Source organism: Lampetra fluviatilis, chromosome 28 (genome assembly GCF_964198595.1).
Source record: "Lampetra fluviatilis chromosome 28, kcLamFluv1.1, whole genome shotgun sequence".
In the NCBI taxonomy this organism is placed as follows: Eukaryota; Metazoa; Chordata; class Hyperoartia; order Petromyzontiformes; family Petromyzontidae; genus Lampetra; species Lampetra fluviatilis.
The window spans coordinates 13,200,318-13,225,749 of NC_136302.1; the positions used below are offsets into that span (position 1 = coordinate 13,200,318).

The following is a 25,432-nucleotide window of genomic DNA, read 5'->3' on the forward strand; positions in this document are numbered from 1 at the left end:
ATGTTGTCGGGGGCCCAATGCGACCACCACGACGACCCCCACCTCGTCCCCGCTGGGGAGCGCCTCGCCCGCTCTGAGTGGGGAGGGGGCGCTGCTACAGCGGGGCCCGCGTCAGCGAATGTGGGGGGGGGTGGTGACGTCAGTGTCCGCTGTGGTTACTGTGCGAAAGGGGCCGTCCATAAATGACGTCACGCACCTAGGGGGGGGGGGTCAGACATTTGTGACGATGTGTGACGAGGGGGGGGGGAGTACGAGGGGGGGGGTTGAGGAATGCGACGTCACATCAAAATGCGCAATTTTAAATAATAGTTTAAAGCGATTTGAAGCTTGTTTTATTTTCAAAATGGAAATATGGTTTTGGGGGGGGGCAGAGCTTTGTGACGTCATATTTGAGGGGGGGAGGGGTCTGACCTATTGTGACGCCGTGTGACGAGGGGGGGTCAAATATCGTCCAAAATCACGTGACGTCATTTATGGACGGCCCCAAATGCCATTTCCCGAAACGTCCATTTCTGTTGTTTGTATCTTCGAGAGCCACAGCGTTGACAACCGAGCCGAGCGAATTGTTCCGCAAGCTGAGGCAGATTCATCAGCAGCAGCATCGTCATCGTCACTGCGCAAGGGCGGCCATCGCGGGCGGTGAGGTCAGGGAGCGATGACGGCATCGTTTTGGTTGCAGGACAATGACATCTTAATGCGGGAGTTGTGGCGTCATCGCGCGGGTGCCGCGAGCGATGACGGCATGCGGTGCGTCACCGCGAAGCGCAGGTGGAGGCGTCACGTGATCACGAATGCGGCGGTGACGTCGTGCCAACTGCAACAGCAGTGCGAGAGCTGTGGGAGTGCGTTCACGTTGTTCATCTTCCCAGCAGGATGGACGATGTCGTTAACTTGCCTGTGCTTTCTAATCCACGTGTTCCTCTTTCTGTCTCAGTGCAACGCCAACCCATAAAGTTGCCGTTGCACCAACGAAATTTTCAGTTTTCCATTTGTCTGTGTTTCTGATGTCATAGGGAGTTTCGGTTGTTTCATTTAGGCACAGGCAAACCCCATTGGGCAATGAAAGCTCATTTTCGATGGGAACCTGGATACAGAAAGGTGATTACAGAAAAAAACATTGAAATAAAACGTAGCCAAGTTCCCAATAGGTCACCCATCAACATGGTACACAATAAGGGGCCGTCCATAAATGACGTCACACACCTAGGGGTGGGGAGGGGGGGTCAGACTTTTGTGACAATGTGTGATGAGGGGGGGAGGGTTTGAGAAATAAATATAAACAATAGAATTGTTATCACTAATTTTGTTTAATTTTCATTATTAACTATTTGATTATTTAAATTTACTAAGGTCACCTTTTATTTATTCCATGAAGGAGCATTTTGCTTCTCCAAGGGAGAATGGAGAAGCATACATTTTGTAAATTTTTTGAATGATTATTAAACATTTTGATTTTAATGATTCTACCAGGGCTTTTCATTCTGTGGAATGAATATGTGATTGTTATAATTGTACTCTCCATTTGCTTCGTTCTACTACAAAGTTTCAAGTATTTTTTATAGTTATAATTACTTTTAATGTTATAATTATAAGAGAATTTTATTATAATATTCTGAACATCTGCAGTTTTAGTTAGACGTTGAATATTTTCAGGTGAATTTTATGCTAAATTTCAGCTTTCCAACGCCTCCTTTTCAATAAATGTTTTCTCCTACATCAGAGTGCAGCGCCACATTAAATACGCACTACAATGACAATCGTTTAAAGCGATTTGAAGCATGTTTTATTTTCAAAATGGAAATATGGTTTGGGGGGGGGCAGTGCTTTATGACGTCATATTTGAGGGGGTCTGACTTTTTGTGACGCCGTGTGACGAGGGGGGGAGGATCAAAACCGGCCAAAATCGCGTGACGTCATTTATGGACGGCCCATAAACACAACGCTAATATAACCCATCACATACAAAAACAACCATAACTTAAATCCTTGCAAAGCATAGCAATCAATTGCACATATACTTTAGAGCCTCAAAAGTGATCTAAATAGAACGATGGTGGTGAGCTTTTGATCCCAAACGTTTTCGCTCGGTATTTCCAGAGACAGCCGCCACACGAAAGGGAAGAGCTTCTAAGGATACGGGAATTTGTGTGGGAGGTTAAATTATCTAGAAAGAAGATATGTCGCTGACTTTTTTGGAACACTTTTGATGAAGATGGCTCAATGTCGTTCCCTGCGTAGACCACGGGGAGCTGATGAGAGTTCAAATAAAGTTTACATTGATGGGTTCTGCAGGGGGCCAAGTGGAGTGGGGGTGTTGGACAATGGTAGCAGTGCTTGTTGAGCCCTGAGCCGACACCAAGTCTGTAAATAGCATCACAATAGTCCAATCGTAGTCGGGGTGGATTGCAAAGTTTATTTCTGTACAGGAGCAGGAGCAATCATCAAAACAATCCCGAGGACGGACACAAGTCGGAGAGCGCTACAGAAGCCACGCAAAGGCATTTTTATTATCTTGCAACCCCTCAAGAAGATGAAGCCCCAGAGATCCATTCTCCTAGCACGCCGTTGGAAATAAAATGTTTAAAACGTAGAATCAAGGAGCTCATGATGTTACATGTTCCCACATGTTCCCCGAGATCACGACTAAATTCAGTGAGATCACATGACTCAGAGAAGTGGTTGGTAATGCGACTACTGTACCTCTATCTTACACGTGTATTGTTCAATGTAATGGCATTATACAGTGCATTGTAATGTACAGGAATTAACAATAACCGGCCCAAATCAGTTCTGCACACGCAAAATATTTTACGTCATGCACCACACGTAAAAAATGATAAATATATTTTGTATTAATTACTCGACATCTTTACCTGTCCCCTTATCGTAACATTGCAGCAGCATTAGTGCATCAACTCACATTCTGATCATCGTTTCATCTCAGAGTGAGGTTTCTTAACCAGAATTAAACACAGGTAACCCCAGAGGCCACTTTGAATCGCAACGTTTTACAAAAGTGTGCAGCGGCCACGTAAATACATTTCATATCTCGACGTGCAACTAACACTGGGCAGGAAGCTCGGCGGTTGAGTGAGCGACTCGCACCTGAGGACGATTGCTTGTGTGGCGATCGAAACGTCGTGATCTATTATTTTTTCTTTGCAAAAGATATGAACCTGCAACAGATAAGCGAAGGCCTTGTACAGGAGCCGGCTCAGCAAAGAGGCTGTGAGTTGATGGTGTATTACGTAATGTCGTAAAGCTGCGCGTACTGGTGGTTGATTGCCACCTACTGATGACCGTATTCCACAACTCGCAGTTTAGACACGCCATCTCTATTGACAGCAGTGGTTCTCAGAGGTTATTGAATGGCGACCCCCTATCAAGACGACTTGTCCCCCGCCCTCCACTCGCATGCCAGTGTGCACATCAGTGTGATCTGCACACGTGTGACATGTGGCTTGGCTTCAGCAGAACATCTCGGGGCCTCCCAGGTTTGTGGAAGAAGCAACGCGCGCTCGTTCTGTGGTGCCGTTCTCCATTCGAATTTCAAATTATTCCTGGACGTTAACCAGGCCACAGCCGAGCGCCACTCTCCCCCCCCCGCCCTCCCAAAAGGCTAGGGAGTGCCCCACCGGTTGAGAACAGCTGATTTGATTTGGACCCTGGCCAAGCCACTACGCTATCTAATCTGGTGCTGGGCCCACTTCCCGTCATCAAACGTTCACTTTAAATGGTGACAACAAAAACGGACAAAACATTTGCACAAAGCGAAGTCTTACTTTTAAAAAGTAACCCAACCTAAATGTGGAATTGCATTTAGAAGCAGCCATAGCAATAATACATCCCTTAGAGAATGTTAAATTGTCAGATATTTTAAAATGTGTGTGTGTGCGCAAGACCTGGGGACCAAAAGAACAAAGCTGTATACATTATGTAGCAACTCTCAAAGCAACGATGCAAATTACAGAAAACCCATGTGATTGTGTAAAGCTGGGAGAGGGTGGGGGAGGGGCGCTTCAACCAATCGCGTTGCTGGTTTCGTTTGGTTGTTTCAAAAACCCGGCTCTACGATCAGTGCGATTGTCGCGTCCGAGAGCGCCGGGTGGCCGGGCCGCGTCACCAGATCTGGCACTTTTTCTCGGGGTTCATGGCCGAGCCCAATTTGCAGCCGAAGTGTCGGGCGAACTCGGCGGAGTTGGAGAGCGCCCCCTTGATGCGCAGTCGCGGGGGGCTGTGGTTGTCCGTCACGAAGCTCTCCTGCAGCGCCTGGGGGGTCTGCACCGAGCACCACGTCTGCGAATGGCGGCACGACAAAGCAGAACGACCCGAGATGCGCCCAATCTCGCGCCCAATCTCATCACATCTCCCTCCCACCATCTCTTTTCCCAAGCTCTTATCGAACTTTGCTCTATTCACGAAACCTTTTGACTTATCTATGACAGATTTCATAGTGCTGTTTGTTGCTGGCCGCTTTCTTGCTTGCTTGGCACTTGCATGAGAGACTGGGATTATCAGGTGTCGCAGGCCTGGCCTATTGGGTAGCTAGGAGATGGCAGTACAGTGTGTATTATCGAATCGATCTGTGCGAGTATTAACCCATCGTACGCTGGGTTTTTACCTGAATACTTTTGGGTTCCTCCCACCAGGAAGCAGCACACACATCCTGTGTGAGTGGCCGCCACAAACAAAATCACAACGAAGTTCGAACCACTAGAGTGACGCCATCTCAGGCGGTACCGACGAGTGGAGTGTGCGGTCTGGGCTCGCTGGCTCCCAAGGGGCACCTGGGCGAAGGCAATGAAGAACAGCTGCTGGTTGGTCAGGTTCATGGCCGGCAGCGACTGTTCCTTCCCATTGGTCTCGACCCACTGCTCGTAGGCCTGCAGCGACACAGAGACAAAGATCCCCCCCACTGTAGCCTAAACAGACTGCTGAGGCAAGTGCTGTTAGAGAGCATCTATTGAGGCCGACTTGGCACACGAGGGCCTGGAGTGGCCAACAACACGTCTGGCCACCTTTGTGTGCGATCCGATAGATACGCAACACCAGGTGCTCATCGAATGTTGCAGCTCGCCTGATCGTTCGGAAGTGGAAATTTTATCTGATCTAAACCTCGAGCTCCACTGGCTGCCTATCACACAAAAGTCTGCATCAATCCGCTCCGTCCTCTCTTTCTGAGCAGTATGTCCCAGCCTCAATGAACTCCAATCAATGCCATCTACGATCCACAGCCCATGGTGATCCTGCTGCTGCTGCTGGACCCATACGCAAACCTTGTGCAGCAAGACGACCAGTAAAGTTTCACCAGTCTCCAGCACGGAGGCCTCGACCCAGTTACCGGCCGCAGATGTTCAGGATCCTTCCTTGAGTCTAAGTTAGTTTTGCAACAGACTTAAAGCAGTGTTGTTCTAAAGAGATCACACTGTGTAATTAGTGAGGGGCATTCTTGGACTGGACTCATAAGACTACGCAAAAACAAATGTTCATACTTACTCTTTGGTTCTTTCGGTAAAGTCACGTAGATAGAAAATGAATAGGTCACGACGTACATAATCCTTCTCTAGCTCCGCCCACTTACCCTTGGGTTGGGCCCACCAAAATCCTGTAGAAACTCTTGTTGCAGCAGCTCTTTCTCCTACGTCAGCAGTTCGCCTGCTGTTTGTTTCACCTGATGACGGTTGCTTGTGTTGCGATCGAAACGTCGTGATCTATTAATTTTCTATCTACGTGATTTTACCGAAAGAACCAAAGAGTATGGATTCCTGCAGTCACGAAAGCTTCAAATCAAGATACATACTTACTGCCTATACCTCAGGAGGCCAAGAACATAACACAAACAAATATATAGATATGCAAAAATATATTACATAACATTCAAATTCTCCACAATCAGGATATGTGGGGCAGTGTTCTTCTCCATAGGTGGCCCTGAGCAGTGGTGGAATTTCCACATTCCTATGTTGCAGGTCAGTCAGCCAAGTGGCTCAGCGGCACAGCAAGCGGCTTGCAAACGGAAGGTCGTGAGTTCAATTCTTTGTTGGGGTTGACTCAGCCTATCATCCCTCCCGCTAGGGTCTTTAATACGAGTTCCACTTTGTGGGTCAAGTTAATGGTTGTCTTAATTAAAGACTAGCCCCTGCCATAGGTATGTGGAATTTCCACAACTGGCTCAGGTCTATAAACAGGAAATAAGCACTGCCTCAATGCTTACATTAGCAGGAAATCACTGACTCTTATTCTGATTCTCTCCTCTGTACTCTTCCCACAAAGTGGTATTTACTTTTAAGACCAAGGAAAGATGGCATGACGAGTAGGCCTCGGGTTGGGAATTCGGAATGTTACGATCATGGGTAGTGCTCTGCCCCAGCGAATTCCTGATAGGGGGCCACAAAGTTGCTATGCCGTGAAAGAGCACGGACTCCGCACGGGCAGACGAGGACGCGACGCACCTGGAAGGCGATGTGCAGGCCTCCATTGTCGGCGATGTTCTCCCCGAGGGTGCGGTGCCCGTCCACGTGCCGCCCCTGCTCCTCGTAGGCCCCATACTGCCGCTCCATGCAGCCGGCCTTCTCCTCAAACTGCTTCCGCGTGCCGGCCTCCCACCACTCTTTCAGGTTGCCATTGTAGTTGTAGCGGCTGCCTGCCGTGCGCAACAACGAAATGGTTTGTTGGGCTGGCAATAAGGGATGTGTAGGGGAGTAATGATTCAGCCTAGCAGCCTCCAGTGGCTGGAGGGGAGAAACTCATTACGCACAACGTATACAAACGTGATTGTCTAGATGCGATACTTATGGCCGAGTCGACGCGTTGTGGCACTCCTGCCGGCAATGGCTGCAAAATAAATTAAAAGCCACAACCTCTAACCCCACAACCCTCTCCCCTTGCTCGTGTATTTTTTCAACTGGACACAGGCACGAAGCCATACTTTTTCCTCTTCGCAATCATTGGTGTTTCTATTTGGTGCTCACATAGTTTGCATTTGCAGAACGATGAATATATATTTTGAATTGCATTCACGTGCAGTGTTCCGAGTTAGGCTGCCCGTTTGATATTTCTTCTCTCGAGCTTTTACCGCACACTCCTGCTGCGGGCATCTTCAGACGTAGGCATCATTTACACCTGAAGGTGCCCAAAGTAAGTCATGTGTGGCAAGAGAGGACACCAATGCGCTGCCCAACTTGAAAAATCGCACACGGATTAAAAGCAGCTGAGAAAACTGTCACGTACAATACATTCAACTCTCATGTACAGTACATTAATGGTGTTATTCTTGTGATGGTGGTGAAAAATACCTTTATCATCAAAGGCGTGTGTGAGCTCATGTCCAATCACTGTGCCGATGCTTCCGTAATTGATGAACCTGTACGCACACGAGTGGAGTAGAGAGTGATGAGGCTGTCAAAAGGGGACTTTTTATTTTAATAATAATGTCAACTTGTAGCGTGCCACTGCCATGCAGTATTTGATCGTTCTCCACTAGGCAGGATGACTCAGAGGTGCTCGGAGGAACCACAGACAAGCGAAAGGCAGCAGCCACGCAGTGAGCCGGCACCAACAGTTGCCCAAGCTCTGTGGTCCTCTATATATGAAGATGTTTGGAGCCAAATAATGAGTATTTATAGATGTGGGAGGAAACTGGGGCACACTAGGAAAACGCACTCGAGCAAGGGGGCAACAGTCCCTCCCACTCAGGTGGAACAAAAAGAGATTAGTACGTACTTGCTGTCCCGCCTGCCATGGCGAGCCAGAGTATGGCACCTTGACGCCCCCTAGGTGGGAAACCCGCCCAGGAGGTGTCCTGATCAATAGTCACACGCACATGGGAGCGGCCTTGTCGTAGAAGGGCTCTTGCAGAATCCCCGCGGGAAACACCATGCTGTTCTCTGTAGGCGTGTAGTACGCGTTGACGGTCGGCGGCGTGATGCGCCAGCTGCAATGGACGGGAGGGTCAGAAGTCAACAGGGCACAGGGCTCATTCCTGATCCATTGGTGTAAATTCCACATTTCTATTGCGGGTATCATAGGGCCAGGAACAACCGGTAACAGTAAGGCTGCTAAACAATTACAGCATGCAACAGTTTGGCCCAGATTTGCCCCAACAAGGGGAGTGTTGAATTTCCACCACTGTCTCAAGGCCACCTTCAGAAATTCTCACCCAATGGATGTTTGAAGAGACGATTTTACTTTTATAATTATCTAGATTATCCACATGTTGTGCAGTATGTGCACAACCAATGGGCACAAGCATGGATTAACCACAACCCTATTGTAATAAACAATACAGTAATAATGTAGTACATTTGGTATGTGCACCAGTCTTACAGTGCAAGGCTGTCACAAAGAGGGCAATGTTGCTATGTTTATCCCAAATGAGTAATTTGCAGCGTAAATTTCCAAATTTGAAGCACGGTCCCGGCAGAAATGGCTTGCTCTTTTGGAACAACCTCACAGGGACTTAACACCCACCGTGTAGCAGACGCCGCGCAGTATTTGTGGTTGATACACCCGCAGTGTTAGCCAGGGCAGCCTGCCGGATTCAAACCGCGAACCTTTTCTGTAAGCGGCGAGCGCGCCACCACTACAGGTGTGTGTTTTCAATTGTAAGACAGGTGGGGACCATGCAATGCCGTCTAACGCGGGCGTGTGCCGATCACAGCCTGGAAAAGGGTGCCGTGCGGAAAGACAGACGCACGTGTCGGTGTTGCGGCCAAAGCGAAGCAAGTCCCTCCATCCCTCCACATCGAACAGGTAGCTGCTCAGCACGTTCTGGAAATAGCTGCCGTTCACAAGGTTCAGCTGCAAAACAGAAGGAATTTACTCTGAAAAACGTTGTGGTGGGCGTATAAATTCGGAGGCCCTGGGTTAAATATTCATGGTTGATTCGTGCGCAGCGTCATTCATGCAAGATGCGTTTCAAAGTGCCGGTGAATTTGTTACGCATGCAGTTTTTGCACGGAGGTGCGGAAAACTGCAGACAGCAGTGGGAAGGCAGCTCGAACTGGTGCCAACAATTTCCCAATGTTTGTAGTTCTATATTGGGATGGTTGGTCAACTCCATGAAGAAGTGTTTATACTTGTGGGAAGAAACCTCACGCGTATGAGGGGGATAATAACATCTCAATCCCCGTACAGATGGGAATTAACCCACTTGTTGCACTGCCATCAGGAGATGGCGACCCAGGATGATTACGGGTAGGGAGGGGTAATCATGAACGTCACCCTTGCACCTACAACTCAAAACACAGTTCCCAATGTGGAACCTCCAACAATAGCAACAGTAGCAACAACAATTGCAACAATAGCAAAAACTATTTTGATGCATCAAGACCCTTTAGATGCATGTATTCCTCCAGAATAAATAACGATTCTTATTCTATGAACCAGCGATGGGATAAAAGTTAGATTAAGGATCAAAGCCAGTTGGATATCTATATATTTGTGAATGTGTGTCTGTTCAAAATGTTTAGCGTACTTCCCGACATGCAATAAAACTTGAACTCTGCCATGTGGGTACTTTCCAAACTGTACTCCATGCAAAAATTAAAAAATACATTTGTTATTGTTTTTTTGGGGGGGGGGGGGGGCGCAATAATGCATATTTTTTGCACGGCAAGTAAGCTGTGACGTCACATCTGTCATGTGACCCGCGCATGTGCAGTGGTTAGCGCGCTGCGCTACAAACCCGGCGACCCGAGTTCGATTCCCACTCACGGCCACCACCGGTGACGATAATTTCAACCGGTCCTGGGCCTCCCCTAGGTCGACTCAGCCTCAAACGAGTAACTGGTGTGGTGTGCGCTGGCTTCGCCAGCTCATTTTGTGCTGCTCAAACGGTGCTCATCTGTTTACAGCCCTTAGCCAATGGTGGAAATTCCACATTCATATGGCAGTGGTGAGTTTATCCAAAGGGCAACCACTGTTGACTTCCGCACCAGGATTTAAACTCACAACCTTCTGACTCTGAGCAACGCGCTCCACCACTGAGCCTCCTGGCAGCGTTATCAGTCATTGACTCGGCCCATCATCCCTCTGGGATCAGTAAAATTGGTACCACTTCGTGGACAGGAACGTGACATTTCCACTGCTGGCTCAGGGCTGACAACGAAGGTGAGGATTGCCTCATGTGGGTTGGAGCAAAGAAGCACTGTGACTCGACTTGTACATCAATTTCCGATTGTGGCATCTCCTCCACGGCAGTGCGCATATCAACTGCACCTTGATATAGATGCTGTCCAATTTCGCAGCATCGTCCAGCAAGAGATGTGAATATCCGACTTTATCTCGCATGGAGTTGGACTGCAGAGAAAATAAAGGTACAAAACAATACAAAGCAAGGAATAATATATTCAAAATTATTATTTGCATTTATATCACGCCCATAGCAAAACAAAATGTCCCAGTGACAGCTGTGCCAGTGCAGCACACGGTGGCCCAGCACCGGGCTGCGAGCGCCCACTCGTCAGCAGGGGCTGGTGATTGCCGTGTGTATCCCGATCCAGTCGCTTGGAGACAGCCTGGCATGAGGCACACCCACTAGCCTCCCATCATCATCCACAAGGGACGCATGTGGGGCCATATACGGCAGTATTATGCAATTGCTCTTCAGCAGTAACTACCCAGCAAGGCGCCCAAGTTGAGAATCGAACCCAGGGACGTCTTGCTGTGAGGGACGAGTGCTTTCACTGCGCCGCTGCCACCCACTTCTCCTGGCTGCAAGAGTAGTGGACTCGGTGCGTTTGTCACAACACAAACAGTTCTGTGGCCCTACAGTCGGGGTCAAGATAACGATGAGCGAAACAAATGTCGTGTACAAGTCGTTTATGAATCGCATCGCCTCACCTTCTCCAAAGCCGCACTCCTGGTGACATTGTCCATCCAGCTGAGGGTATCCAGGTTCTTGTTGAACGCCGATCGTGTGGATTCAATAATTTTTTCCACCTGTTCTCACGCAGACGCCATGCGGTTCGATAAACCTCAATGTAAAGCAGTCGGGTTGCTTCAACAATCACCGATTCACTCCAGTGACTCTGTCACGAGTAGTCTGTCACCTCCTGATCACTGTTATTTCACTACCGTGTACAGATATTTCTCTATTCATCGAAAAAAAATCCATCTCTTAGTGATTGGTCCTACCAGACACACACCACGCTCTCACCTGTATCGTTTGATCCACGTCGAAGTAGCGCTTCACATACAGGGCTCCAAGGCCCATGCCGATGATTCTGTCCGTCTCTAAAACGCACTTCTGCCACCGAGGAACAAATCCGCCCTAGAAAAGCAAACGAAGCAAGTCAAAGTTGCAACACAGGATGAAAGAGCTTTCAATGTGTAAATACACACCTTATACTTGTGAGACAGCCCTGGACACAAGGCCCAGGGGTCGAGAGCACAGAAACCGATTGCAATATTTGTCTTAAGTCATGAATGCTGCAAGTGTAGAAATATCTGAAATGTTGTAATGGAAAACCAATCAAAATTCAAAGGTCGTATGGGTGTCCGAGTGATATGATTGGGGTATGGCAGTGATTGCTAGGAATGACGTCATCAATCCCACTGCGCCAGCCAATCAGCTGCCAGGAAGACAACCCCATGCAACATGACCCGCGTGAGATCGCTCGATGCGCTTCAGCCGATTTGTGGCGGAGATAAGTATATTGATGATCACCATCAAGAAGTAAGACCCTTGCAGTACTCTTTAACTCGGCCTACCTTCTCTGTTCCAAAGATGACATCCTTCAGCTTGTTCCTAACAGTCTCGAATTGGCTGCCCAGACTTGGGACCAGCTTCTGCGCGACGCGCCACACCACGTAGTTGTTGAGCACTCTGGTCAAGGCAGAGAGAGGTCAGCCGAGTCCACACTCCATACCCTTGGCCCAACGACTGAGAAATAATCATCTATAATACCTTTGCCTTTATATACCTTTGCTTAAATGCCTCAGCAACTCACAGCACCTTACATCACATCTCATCTCAAACATTTGAAGGGCACCCCCAGTGGCAGCTATCCCTCTGTGGTACACGGTGACACAGCACTGATCTGCATGTGGGCATTAGCTTGCCAGTCGGGAGTGGTGATTTCTCTACACAATCCAGAGATATTTGTGGGTAATTTAGAAATTTGGATCACGACACCAGTACACAGTGACCAACTTTTTATGACCTAATGGGATCTTTCAGATTCACGGTGATGCGAACGGCATGCATTTTATGGGTAGAACACCCGCTGGATAACCAGAGCAGCCTGTCGGATCCAATGGTCTACCAGACTGACTGTTTCATGTCATCCATTCTGTTTTCATCCACCACACTGCAGGTCACAACAACTCACTCAATTACCACACTGCAGGTCACAACAACTCACTCACTCACTCAATTACCACACTGCAGGTCACAACAACTCACTCAATTACCACACTGCAGGTCACAACAACTCACTCACTCACTCAATTACCACACTGCAGGTCACAACAACTCACTCATTTACCACACTGCAGGTCACAACAACTCACTCACTCACTCAATTACCACACTGCAGGTCACAACAACTCACTCACTCAATTACCACACTGCAGGTCACAACAACTCACTCACTCACTCAATTACCACACTGCAGGTCACAACAACTCACTCACTCACTCAATTACCACACTGCAGGTCACAACAACTCACTCAATTACCACACTGCAGGTCACAACAACTCACTCAATTACCACACTGCAGGTCACAACAACTCACTCATTTACCACACTGCAGGTCACAACAACTCACTCAATTACCACACTGCAGGTCACAACAACTCACTCAATTACCACACTGCAGGTCACAACAACTCACTCAATTACCACACTGCAGGTCACAACAACTCACTCACTCACTCAATTACCACACTGCAAGTCACAACAACTCACTCACTCACTCAATTACCACACTGCAGGTCACAACAACTCACTCACTCACTCAATTACCACACTGCAAGTCACAACAACTCACTCACTCACTCAATTACCACACTGCAGGTCACAACAACTCACTCACTCACTCAATTACCACACTGCAAGTCACAACAACTCACTCACTCACTCAATTACCACACTTCAAGTCACAACAACTCACTCACTCACTCAATTACCACACTGCAAGTCACAACAACTCACTCACTCACTCAATTACCACACTGCAAGTCACAACAACTCACTCACTCAATTACCACACTGCAAGTCACAACAACTCACTCACTCACTCAATTACCACACTGCAAGTAACAATGCTTCTCTTTCTGCTTCTTCCCTCTTATTACTCCACTTTAAAACACCTTCCCATTGTCTCTACTCCCCATCAACCTTGCTCAATTAAAAAAGTGAAGAACCTTTTCTGTTACAATTTCATTATGATGTTTGTTGTTAGACATTTCTTTTACACAATTGCTCAGCCTAGGCCCAAAGGCTGAACATGTAACATGGCCGGCAGCACGCTATGAAGAATTATGACTTGAGGTTTCGGATCTTTAGACCTGTACTCAACCACTGAGTTTACAACTAAATACACAAGCTTTTGTTGCAATATTAACAGTAAGTGAAAATAATGAGCGGTGTTGGGTGTAGCTGCTTACTCGAGCGGCGTGCGTTTGCAGAGAGCCGTGATATTTCGAAAGTAGCTCTCAGAAAACACGATAATGGTGTCCGATGGTTCCATTATGAACGGGTAGAAAACGACCTTCAGGTAGGCCACCCAGTTGATGAAGGGCGACAGGATCTGCACCAAAAAAATGCACGCAGGCAGCGGAAAATGTAAACATTGGACCCTGAACAACATAGTCACACCCAATGTGACGCACAAGAAAGTGATGAATGAGTGTACTCAGATTGTAAATGTTATGGATTTGCTCTCCAGCACACCGGTGTGCTGTACTAGTAACGAATTGGCATGTTCTGTTTACGTGACAAACCTTACTAATTGGCTGTGTCGGGTGGTGGCGGGTTTAACGACACATTTATATTTACGTGATATAACCCAAAAAAATCGATATTATGGATGATATTGGTCGCGAAAGCCTACGCCTAAAGTGAATGAATGTAGTTCGAATAGTGGTGCAGTTGGAAACTTAACTTCTATTAATAACACTGTGTAGCAATTACTGTATCGAATTACACTAACACAATTTTTGTTCCTGGATAGTAAGTGTAATTTCCTAATTGCTTATGCCTCAAAAGTACAGAAAATGGCTATTATTCCCCACAAACTTTGCTTTTGTGACCAGGACAGTGATATTTGGAAATGTACCTATTTTCCAGAACATTCCAGATAGATTCAGTGCTGAGTAAACTTAGAGTAACTTCTAGAACATTCTAGAACTTTCGAGTAATATAAATAGTCGTATAAATACAGGGGCCTTGAGCCCAGCAGTTCAGTTTAGTTCCAGCCGCCTAAGTGGATACATATCTGCATTTTTCTGAGATGGCATCAAAAGGCTGCAAGCATGCGACAGACGCATTTTGCTACGTCTGCGGCCAATTTATCAAGACAAGAGCGAAAAAGTACTCTGTGGAATCTCTTACACATTAGTCAAGGGTGAAATAAATGTATTTTTGTAGGATGGTACAGAGGGGAAAAGAGAGCCATGAAGTTCGCTATCCCAATAAATTGGCGGGAACCCACTGACCACTCAAGCAACTGCTACTTCTGCATGGTGGACCCTTCCAAACGTCGGACTGGCAAGAATGCACCTGCTATCACGTATCAGGACCTTCCTTCATCCATCACCCCGGTGCCACACTGCCATGAGCTCCCTGTACCCACTCCTCCGGAGAGAAAGCAGCCGTTTATAGAAGAGAGCAGCATGTCAGAGAGCGAGGAAGACGTAGATCCAGAATGACAATTTCAGAGGCGGAGCAGAGGAGAGAAACCCATACTCCCCCAACCAAAAATACCTCAATGACTTGATTAGAGATCTTGGTCTCACCAAGTCCAATGCCGAGCTTTTGACGTCGAGGCTCAAGCAGTGGAACTTGTTGGATGAAAGTGTGCAAGTCGCAGATCGGAGGAAGCGTCACCAACCTTTTTGCAAGTTCTTCACCCGTCAAGATGGGCTCTGCTTCTGCCACATTGTGACCAGTCTGTTCGAGGCAATCGGAATCGCCTGTAACCAGAATGAGTGGCGCCTCTTCATTGACAGCTCATCCAGGAGCCTCAAAGCCGTTCTGCTCCATAATGGTAACAAATACCCGTCTCTTCCCCTGGCTCACTCGGTGTACCTCAAATGGTGGCATTCTTGATGGGTCTCCAAGGCAGTTTTACCAAGTTTCCCTGCTATCTTTGCCTTTGGGACAGCAGGGACACCAAGGCGCACTACCACAGGCGGAACTGGCCACAGCGGACCAAGTTCTCTGTGGGGTGGCACAACGTCAAGTGGGAGACACTGGTGGACCCCGGGAAGGTGCTGATGCCACCACTGCACATCAAATTGGGCCTTATGAAACAATTTGTCAGCGCTGTAGATAAGGAGTCGGCAGCCTTCAAGTACCTTCAAGACTTCTTCCCTAAGCTGTCTGAGGCAAAGGTCAAAGCCGGTGTCTTTGTCAGACCACAGATAAAGAAGATCCTGGAGTGCAACGAATTCCCCAAGAAGCTCGCTAGTAAGGAGAAAGCGGCTTGGGACAGCTTTTTCGCAGTGGTTCGTGGCTTGCTGGGCAATTACAAGGTCGAAAACTATGTGGAGCTGGTTGAGAGTGGTGAAGAACTATGGCACAATGGGCTGTAGGATGGCCCTCAAAGTCCATGTCCTTGATGCTCATCTTGATAAATTCAAGGAGAACATGGGAGCACTCGGAGGAGCAAGGCGAGCGCTTCCACCAGGATATACTGGACATTGAACGCCGCTACCAAGGACAGTACAACGAGAACATGATGGGAGACTACATTTGGGGGCTGATTCGTGAAAGTGATTAACAATATAATCGTAAATCTCGAAAAACTACTCACTTCTAAATCTTTTGTAGTCATTTGTGTATTACTTTAGTATAAATACATGTTAATTTTTATTCATGTTGTTTTTTTGCAGACTTTATGTGAACGAAAAGACACATTCGCCCATATTCTCATTAAAAATAGGTCAATTTCAAAATATCACTGTCCTGGTCACAAAAGCAAAGTTTGTGGGGAATAAAAGCCATTTTCTATACTTTTTAGGCATTAGCAATTACGAAATAACACTTACTACCCAGGAACAAAATTGTGTTTGTGTAATTCGATACAGTAATTTCAAGTATTTAATAGTAATATTACACTTTTTTAATTGTGCCAAACAAGATGGAATAGTTTGATTCAAGAATAATTTAAATATCAAATGATAGGTAATTGACAGCTTCATGCCAGGCATTCATCACACTATCGGTAGTAACATGCGCGAGAATATTACTTAGAAGTCAAATACATTTCCTGCTGAAATAAATATTCAGGTGATGCTCATCTCCTGTTTACAGCCCTGAGCCAGTTGTGGAAATTCCATAATCCTATGGTGGGGAGGCGAGTCTATGCATAGGACACCCACTGTTGTATGTATGTTGAACTTCTCTCGCACCGTAGGTAGCCAAACGTCCTAATCGGAGGTTGCCTTCCCCATAGATGGGTTAGGTCCACCCCAAACCACGATTTGAACTTTGAACCTTTCGATTGTAAGCTACTCGCTCCAATGCTGAGCCACTTGGCCGAATTCATAAAAAATATATTATTAATGTGGATCTGCCTGACGCCAAATTTCCCATGATTCTGTGACAGTGAAAAACATCACGAGTGATCAATAGACCACCTAGAACTGGGTTCTCCAATGATCACTGCAGAGCTGCAAAGCCTTCAGGCCACGACCCTCTGCGGAGGTGTAGCAGAGTGGCCATGCGTGCCAATCGCAGCGCGATCAGGGCAGCTACCTGCAGATCGCTGACGTTCATGACCCGCATGGTGCTGTTGGGTGTGGAGATGACCGCGAGCTGCCTTTCGAAATCCAGCACGTCCCGCATCGCGTGGCGCGTGGCGTTCTCCTCGCCACCCAAGAGCAGGGAGAGGTCCTGCATGTACTCCAGGTAGGCCTCTTGGATCTATCACACAGGGAGAAATTGCGAGATTCTCTGTTGCTGATGAAGGTCAAGACATCATTGTGGTCAATGCCGCCGATAACGACCACATCTCACCATCGCTTCCTTCCACGATTCCACCTAACCTCCCAGGGTCTGACTCTGCTCTTAAAGTCTCGTCATCACCACCGCCATCTGCAGTCTTTAAGTCTTCCCTTTGCTACACAGTCGACACATCCTTAAAGGAGCACTACTTTAGTGTCGAGATCACCACTGCCGTCTTAGTTGCGGACTTCTGGATACCATGCCCTCCTCCACCCTGCACACGTGTCCCATCCATCACAACCTCCTCTACAATATTTCCTTGCCTCATTCTATTCAAAAGCATCTCAAGCGATGACTCGCATCCGAACACTGTGCTCCCTCTGTACATTTTTCAAATGCCGTTCTTCCCTCTAGGGCTACAGGCCAACTGCTAGGTGCTCAACAGACCTTGATGTTCTCCTCGGTGTTGCTGATGTAGTAATCCCTTGATGGCAAAACAAGATTGGGCTGAGCCAGCTGAAAGAACAAACGCAGCAAATTAGAAACCACAGACTATGGAACCTGCACACGGAGTAATCATGAGCGCAATGGACTCGCAGTTCAGCAGTCGCTGATTCGATTTCATCACAATGGGGCAAGGTTATTAAATCTCCCCCACCGCTTCTCTCCACCCAGCGGTGTAAATGGGTACCACCGCAGCCAGTCGATCGGTGGGTTGCGTGTGATGCGGTCAAGTGTGGGTACGCCCACCTCTTCTGATACCTTCTCAATGTATGTGAGCATATGTCCCGCTTGCTTGTTGCACAGGGTCTAGAGGTGCAGTTGCATTTAAACCACAACATAAACACGATTGGTAAATTATAGTTTGTGAGCTGTGTGCCCGGGCCACAGGAAGAGGCACAATCTGCATCAGGCAGCTGGTGCCAGGAGGCCGACAGCGTCGTCAGCACCTGCAAGGAGACCCTCTGGGAGTCCACGGGGTTGTCGTCGATACTCAGCTCGAACAAACATCCCAAGGTGAAGTTCTTCGTCACATCCTGCAAGACGTTCTGCAGGTTCATGCTGCGGTTCCACCGGCCCGAGATGTTCCAGCCACCAAGCTGCTCGCGCACACACCCACCCAGATGGTCTGTTGAGGACTCGGCTCATAAGAGACCGACTGGTTCGTCTCATCCACTAGACTGTGTTCAACCACCATGCTGCAGATTGTAACAGCACTTACTTGCCCACTCACTCACCACACTGCAGGTCACCTCACTTCTCTTCCAAGTTCTTCCCTCGCACTGCTCCAGTTTGGAATTCTGTCCCCCCCACCCCCACCAATTGTTTTGTTTCCCAGGTTCTTATAACCTTGCTCAATAGAAATGTTTTATCTCTGAACTATTACAACTTTGATAGTGCTGTTTGTTGCTGGACACTTTGCATTTTGGGCCTTTCAGCCCGTGCTCAACAACTGCGTAAAAAAGAATAAATGCTGCAAAGCCATGTAGGTGGCAGTGATCAGAAAATTCAAGGTTCCATTATAAAGTCAAAGGAGAAACATCACGACGATCCGATCAGAGTGGAGCCATGCTCATCACCACTGCTGGAAATGAACGGTGCGACAATGCATCATCAATTAACATTGACGCTTCTGCTCAATGTGTACAAGGACTTTCTCAATGTGCATGTGAGGACCTTCTCAATGACATCCACTAGCGGCTGGGCCCCGGCTTTCTCTATCGCGTCCATATCCATGCAGGACTGATAGAAGCACTGTGATTTCTGCTCCGACTGGCTCTCTTTCGTTCCGTTGGTCTCTGTAATCACAACACAAACGGCACCGGCACCTTCGTCACGTTTACCTGCATTTACCTCACTTCGATAAAGTCAACTCATTTAATGTAACCACCCCGGAGGGATGATGTGCCGCGCCGACACCTGGCATGCAGTTGAACTCAGTTGTTATCTTCTCATTGCGAGTCCAGTGAGCTCTGACATCAGTGCCGCATAAGTTTAGTAAAAGCTACAGGAACATGGATGTTTAAAAACATATATTCTTAGAATATCCGTAATAATAAATCCCTAAATTCCTCATTGCAATACATTTCAATGACCAAATCACAATAAATGTCTCTCATCTCGTCAGATCCAGGAAGCTCAACCAAGAGGAACCTGGCTAATGCTCAGATGAGACAGTGCATGCCAACACCAGCTGTTGAAAGCTTGGCCTACAAGATGGCCAGCAGAGGGCAGTGCAGCACCGGTTATTAAATTTGTCTGCATGTTATCCCACCTGTGTGTGATCCCCTTGAGTACAGTATTACCTAGTTATTCGTGAGAGATACGTTCTGGAGATCCTTGTACATAAAACATTTTGCGGATAACGATACTGGCCTACAAATATCATATGTGCAACGTCTGCAGATGCTTCTAAAGCTTCGATAAGTTATCTCTCTCTCATCTCTTTGTCATCACTTTCTCTCATTACTTCCCCGCATCATATTCTCTCTCATCACTTTATCTCATCATTTTATTTCTCGCTGTCGATGCAGTCATGTAGAGTTCCAAATGTGATCTGCGAAAAGCCAAAATCGCGGATAGCAAGTTCGCGAATAACGAGGGAATACCGTAGAACCTTTCTCCAGGTATCCTGGTTTCCACCCATATGCCAAACACACTTCAATGGCCACACACCCCAATTCTGTGGGTCTATTAACCGTAAAATAATGCCCGTCTGCCTCATAAATTCATAATGTGCAGTTTTTGTTATGATTCCGAGGCGTGGGAAACCACAGACGAGTAGGAAGGCGGCCAGAACCAGTGCCAATATTTGCCAAAGCTCTGTGGCCCAATATCAGGATGTTTGGCCAACTCCATTAATGAGTGTTTTAAAGTGGGAGTAAACCAGGGTACACAGAAATAACTCACACGTGCAAGGGAGGCAAGACGCGATCCCTGTATAGGCGGAACAGAGATTAAATTAACCTGGATGTGTAATGCCTGGCAAGTCTGGCAGCCCAGTGCGTGGGAGTTTCAAGAATGCGTGTGATCCACCGACTGTCGCTGATGCCGCAGAGCTACATCAGAGGCGTGCGCTCCCAGCCTCCTATCCAAATGCACTAAACAATCGGCTTCGGTTTGCAAAGCAATCTGTGTCAGTGGAGCGACTGCGAGATGCGCCACTTGCCAAGGACGCCCTTTAGTCGCTGCAGGTTCTCGCGCTCCAGGACATCCATGGGGTTCGAGGAGGCTTGACCGTTGGGCAAAGGGTTCATCTCGATCCAGCCTCCGCAAGCGTAGGAGTAGAAGTCGTTGCAGGGGTCCGCAGAGAGGTCGAGGGAGCTCAGCACGCGGCTGGCGATGTGCACGCACTCCCGCGTCGTGCACACGCTAGGCTTCCCCGGCGGCTCTGGGACTGGGAGATAAAAACACGGAGCCGGTCACTCATTGTGGCGTGCGTGTGGTGGCAGTCTGCGGCTCCTCCGTCTTGACTCTACCACAGGTGGTTTTCCATTTCCACTTACATATGAAAGAATAAGTGCTGCCCCCTAAAAAAGGAATGTACCACAGCAGTTTTATTGTGTATTTCCGCTCACCTTGTGAATGCAGCACCGGCCTCATATGAGACTGGAATTGTGCATGCATCGCTGTAAAGGCCCTCTCGCTCCCCATGGGGGTGCTCTATGCTCTATGCTCAGGCCCAAGCCCTCGCTCAACTCCCGTGGTGATGACACGTGTCCCCACCTGGCAGCTGGTTCTGCACGACGAGGGTGACGACACAGCACAGCAGCGTGAGGGCGAGCACGAGCACCGTCACGAGCAGCCCCTTCTCCCTCCTCCCCTGTGGCCAGAAGCTCCTCCTCCCCTAAAGGCAGTGGCAGCAAGGTCACAGAGTGTTCGGTCCAAGTTCACCGGCTCAGCACACGTTTCTTTTGGCACCAGAGTCAACATCTAGCCATGCCCGTGCACGTTCAGGTGAGGTGCTCATCTCCACTGGTGATCATGATCCAATGGTGGAAATTTCACATTCCTTTTGTGGGGCCTAGCCTAATCGTAGGACCATCACTGTTGAGTTCCATGATGTCCTACTCCTTTTATGTTATGTGTTACAATATTTCACCTGGAGAATCCCTTGAGATAGAACATCTCATTGGCAAGGGTGTCCAGAGTGTAAATTGCCATATTCAACATTGGAAGGGTTAATCTGCTCTTTTACAAGATTTGAACTCGCAAAGTTCTGACTGCGAGTTAAGCAATCTGCCACAGTGCCTCTAGCGAAGATGTATGTCTCGGTAAAAATGTATCCAAAGTAAAAATCTGTTAAACCTGTCTGCCCAGACAAGATTAAAATATAATCTGGAAGAATCTAAAAAAAATTACTTAAAGCTTTCGTGACTACAGGAATTCATATTATTTGGGTCTTTCAGTAAAGCCACGGAGATATTAAAATAATTAAATTAATAGAAGAATAACAATATCACGTTTCTATCGCAACACAAGCAATCGTCATCAGGTGAAAATATAGCGGGAGAGCTGCTGAGGAAGAAAAAATATATGGCGGGAGCGCTGCTAGGGCAGGGTGTTATAAAGGTTTGAGATGGGTGTAGCCCAAGGGTCAGTGGGCAGGGCTAGAGATGAAATTTGCATGTCAATGTAAGATCGGAGAAATCTTGACAAACGAAGCTGTGGGGGTGGCCATTGTGTTGTGAGAGATTAGCATGTCAATGTAAGAACTTGTTTGTAGAATGTTTCATTCCAGGTGAAGTAAGTGTTGGTGAGGCAGTGTCTAACCAGGGCTGGTACATCAGCATTCAGTCCTTGTTGGACCAAATCTTCAATGATTGGAATGGTGTCAGGCACAGGAACTTTGGTAAACAAAGATACCACGTAGAAACTGACAAGCAAATCACCTGGAGATAGTGAGATGTTCTTAATTGAAGATATCAAGTGAGCTGAGTTAAGTACAGCTGAGGTGGTCTTACCAGTGAATGGTTGCAAGGTCTCAGATAGAAATTGGGCCAGTTTGTAGGCGGGTGAGCCAATGGTAGAGACGAAAGGACGGAGTGGTGTACCTTCTTTATGGATTTTTGGTAAGCCATAAAATCTGGGTGGTCTAGCAGCAGAGGGTTTAAATAAAGGTCACGTGACTCAATCCTGTGGCCAAATGAGTCATACCAACATCAGCAACGAGACAATGCCATTTCAATTACTGATTTAAAAAAATATATCAAATAAACATGGTTGAAAACAACAGCATCGAATTGCAAGTCTTTCGCTGTGTTGCATTTGCTCACAACGAGACTTCACAAGCTCGTTCCCTTGGACAGCCAACACGAGTCAAGCTGACTTCCTTCAGGCTCCAGAGGCCATGGCCAACTCAAGTTGGCTTTAAATAAAAGTGGCACCGTCGAATTGGTCACTTGAGTCACCACGTGAACTTGGCAGGTCCTTTTCAAATGTACTTGAGAATTAAATGTAAAGGCGACATTTCTGAATAAAGTTAATGCAAATGTCCCATCACGCATGATCAGGATTTTGCCAATGCAGCTCCCTGGCTTTGGAACGCTTTGCCTTGTTAACAAGAAAATATAAACCGTTGAATATGTAAGTCTGTCTTTAAAACTCATCTCTTTAAACTGACCTATACCCTCTAATTCTGGTCGTTTTCCCTTCTTGTGTTTACCCCCTATCTTCCAGACTCAGCACATTGGTATCTACTGATGAAATGCGCATTACAAATGTAAATTTCATTTAATTACACTAAATAATATCGCTTTAGGTGGATTGCCACCCCAAATGAATGCACTTTTGTAAAAACAAATGTATCCCCGCATCTCGTCTTATATGGTGTTTGTCGCGTTGGTTAGAGTTCGTAGAGGCCATTGGAAATCCCCTAAACTCCCCGTGGTAAACAGCCAACATGACACCCCACAATAGGTGATTTGTTTTTAGCACTGCCCATATCCACCAACCAGCACAGCCGTGACCATCACGATACCACTGCGGCTGTGTACAGGTGGCTTATGCTGCGATCCACCTTTACTCACAATCATTCAGGACATTTTTGATGGCGGGCAGGCCCGGGTAAAGCTGGCCACGAGTCAGTCATTTTCTATTCACCTTGGGGTGTAACAGGGATGTCCTGTGGCCTCTACACGCTTTAACATCTTTGGCCACGCAGTTGCAGAAGTTTTGCATGGCTGGACCGGAGGAATTTCGATCTCATACAGATACGTGGGGCCATAACTTCAGCAACATTGTTCAATACAAGCAAACGCTAGACCTGATTTGACATTGTCTCATTAGCAGAGCTGGCTTGCTTGAACCAACGCTGGGAAACTTCCAGAGGTTTACAAGCAAGGGCTTAGCTATGGCTCCTAGTTCCACGCAAAACTACAATATACAATAAACAACGCAACAAAGTTACGTCCAACGAAGCTGAATGATGTGACTGTGTAACCGGCGAGAATACAGTGCAGGTATCCCTCGATTTTTACGAAAAGGATGGATTCTTCAAAAACACGCGTAAAAAAATGAGGGATATGTTTCGGACAGTCATTCCAACGCTACTCCTAACCTAAAATATACAACTATATCACTTTTCACAATAAAAAAAAAAGAATCATAATAAAGCACATCAATATTAAAACGATTGAATAATTAAAAACAAATTAACCTTTTGAGGGCACTCGCCGACAGATCTGCATGTTGGCGTGACTGTCAGGGCGGTGTGGAGGCGTTGCGCCTCCTCCTCCTGTTGCTGGTGCCCTGAGCCTCCCGCGTGCCGCATTCTTTGGACTCACGGCACGGGCCGCGTGACATTTCGTGAACGCAAAAATTAAATTTCGAAAATCGAAAAGTGCCCATAATTCGTCAATTTCTGAAACCAAACGTTCGCCAATCGAAGTCTGTCCTTGACACGAGGGCAGTTAAACATCAGCGAGACGTCCTCCATCAGGGAGTCGTCCTCCATCAGGGAGACGTCCTCCATCAGGGAGACGTCCTGCTTATCAGGGAGACGTCCTCCATCAGGGAGACGTCCTCCATCAGAGAGACGTCCTCCTTCAGGGAGACGTCCTCCTTCAGGGAGACGTCCTCCATCAGGGAGACGTCCTCCTTCAGAGAGACGTCCTCCTTCAGGGAGACGTCCTCCATCAGGGAGACGTCCTCCATCAAGGAGACGTCCTCCATCAGGGAGACGTCCTCCATCAGGGAGACGTCCTCCTTCAGAGAGACGTCCTCCATCAGGGAGACGTCCTCCATCAGGGAGACGTCCTCCATCAAGGAGACGTCCTCCATCAGAGAGACGTCCTCCATCAGGGAGACGTCCTTCTTCCTCTGGGGGCTAAGTCGACTCGCGCGGGGATTTCCTGAGCAGCAGCAGCTCAATCCTCTCATCGCCACCGCCGCCAACCACGCAAAGTGCCGATGAGACGCGATGTCAAAACCGGTCGTCTGCTTGCATTAACCCGATCCCGCTGAAAGAGATCACTCCCAGAAGGCCATTGTGGTCAACGGAGCGTGTTACTGTGTTACAATCTCCGCTCTGGCACGACTGGGGTTGTGTAGGGAGACACGGCGGAGCGGTGGCGCTGTGGTTAACTCACTGCGCCACGAGTTTCTGCCTCCCGCTGACGGCCCCCGGGGCTCTAACATCACTGGGTGAGCCACCGCGGTGAAGTATGGTCAACACGACATGTGTGTGGGGGGTCTGCAATGCCATTCCTTCCGATATTCCAAAGCCATTGGAGCTATCCACTTTTAAATATCGACTGAAAAGTAATTTCTTCAGAACGTATTTCTGTGTTTAGTTGTCCGTCCCCGGTTAACACGGTTGGCTACGTACTATGCGGAAGAAGTTAAACATATACAGTGCATGGGTTTAATATCACGAGTGGATCGGCAGGACTGCGAGTTATTATTGAATACAAACGCAGATGTCTGAGTGACACTTTGCACTCACCACGGTGTCCACGCTCAGCTCCGACTCGGGGAACCGCGCGACGTCGTCGTCGACCGAGAGCATCGCCTCGTCATCCTCCATGTCCATGGCGGCAATGTCCGTGTGAGGAGCAGGAGGAGGGGGGTGACGCGTGGAACGAGGAGATCCTCTCTCCTCACCTCCAGCTGCACGGCTCTCAGCGGACACCAAGCGTCAAACGTCACTCGCGGAAACAGCCTCGCTCACTCGCCACCCCCAGCGCCACCCCCAGCACCACCGTCACCTCCCCCAGCACCACCCCCACCACCGTCACCGCCGCCACTAAAACAGAACTGAAACTCCGGCTCGCACGAGCAGTGCCACAACACGGAATGGGAGTTCGTCAGTAACCAC

The 25,432-nt window shown here is 47.8% G+C and overlaps 1 protein-coding gene across 1 annotated transcript; it reads right to left on the minus strand.

Annotated features, from left to right (window-relative positions):
• Positions 1–2,393: 2,393 nt before the first annotated feature.
• On the minus strand, positions 2,394–25,309 carry LOC144942824 (endothelin-converting enzyme 2-like). Its single transcript, XM_078869817.1, has 18 exons — positions 25,061–25,309; positions 20,842–20,962; positions 20,285–20,512; positions 18,793–18,914; positions 18,066–18,215; positions 17,563–17,631; positions 16,927–17,094; positions 13,614–13,756; positions 11,713–11,827; positions 11,159–11,272; positions 10,843–10,941; positions 10,219–10,299; positions 8,696–8,799; positions 7,823–7,933; positions 7,296–7,363; positions 6,453–6,643; positions 4,788–4,883; positions 2,394–4,296 (listed from the first exon to the last, which is right to left on the minus strand). Exons 1-18 carry the CDS (start codon positions 25,145–25,147, stop codon positions 4,120–4,122), a joined length of 2,244 nt encoding a protein of 747 aa, XP_078725943.1. The 5' UTR covers positions 25,148–25,309; the 3' UTR covers positions 2,394–4,119.
• Between the last annotated feature and the right edge of the window lie 123 nt (positions 25,310–25,432).

Bases quoted from the DNA above. Each gene is read 5' to 3' on its own strand.
- LOC144942824 (XM_078869817.1), bottom strand. From the start codon at position 25,147: ATGGACATGGAGGATGACGAGGCGATGCTCTCGGTCGACGACGACGTC. The intron at 7,364-7,822 runs GTGCGTGTGACT...GTGTGCGTACAG, and splicing joins TACGACAAGGCCGCTCCCAT to GTTCATCAATTACGGAAGCA. The intron at 4,884-6,452 runs GTGCGTCGCGTC...GTGTCGCTGCAG, and splicing joins GCCTGCACATCGCCTTCCAG to GCCTACGAGCAGTGGGTCGA.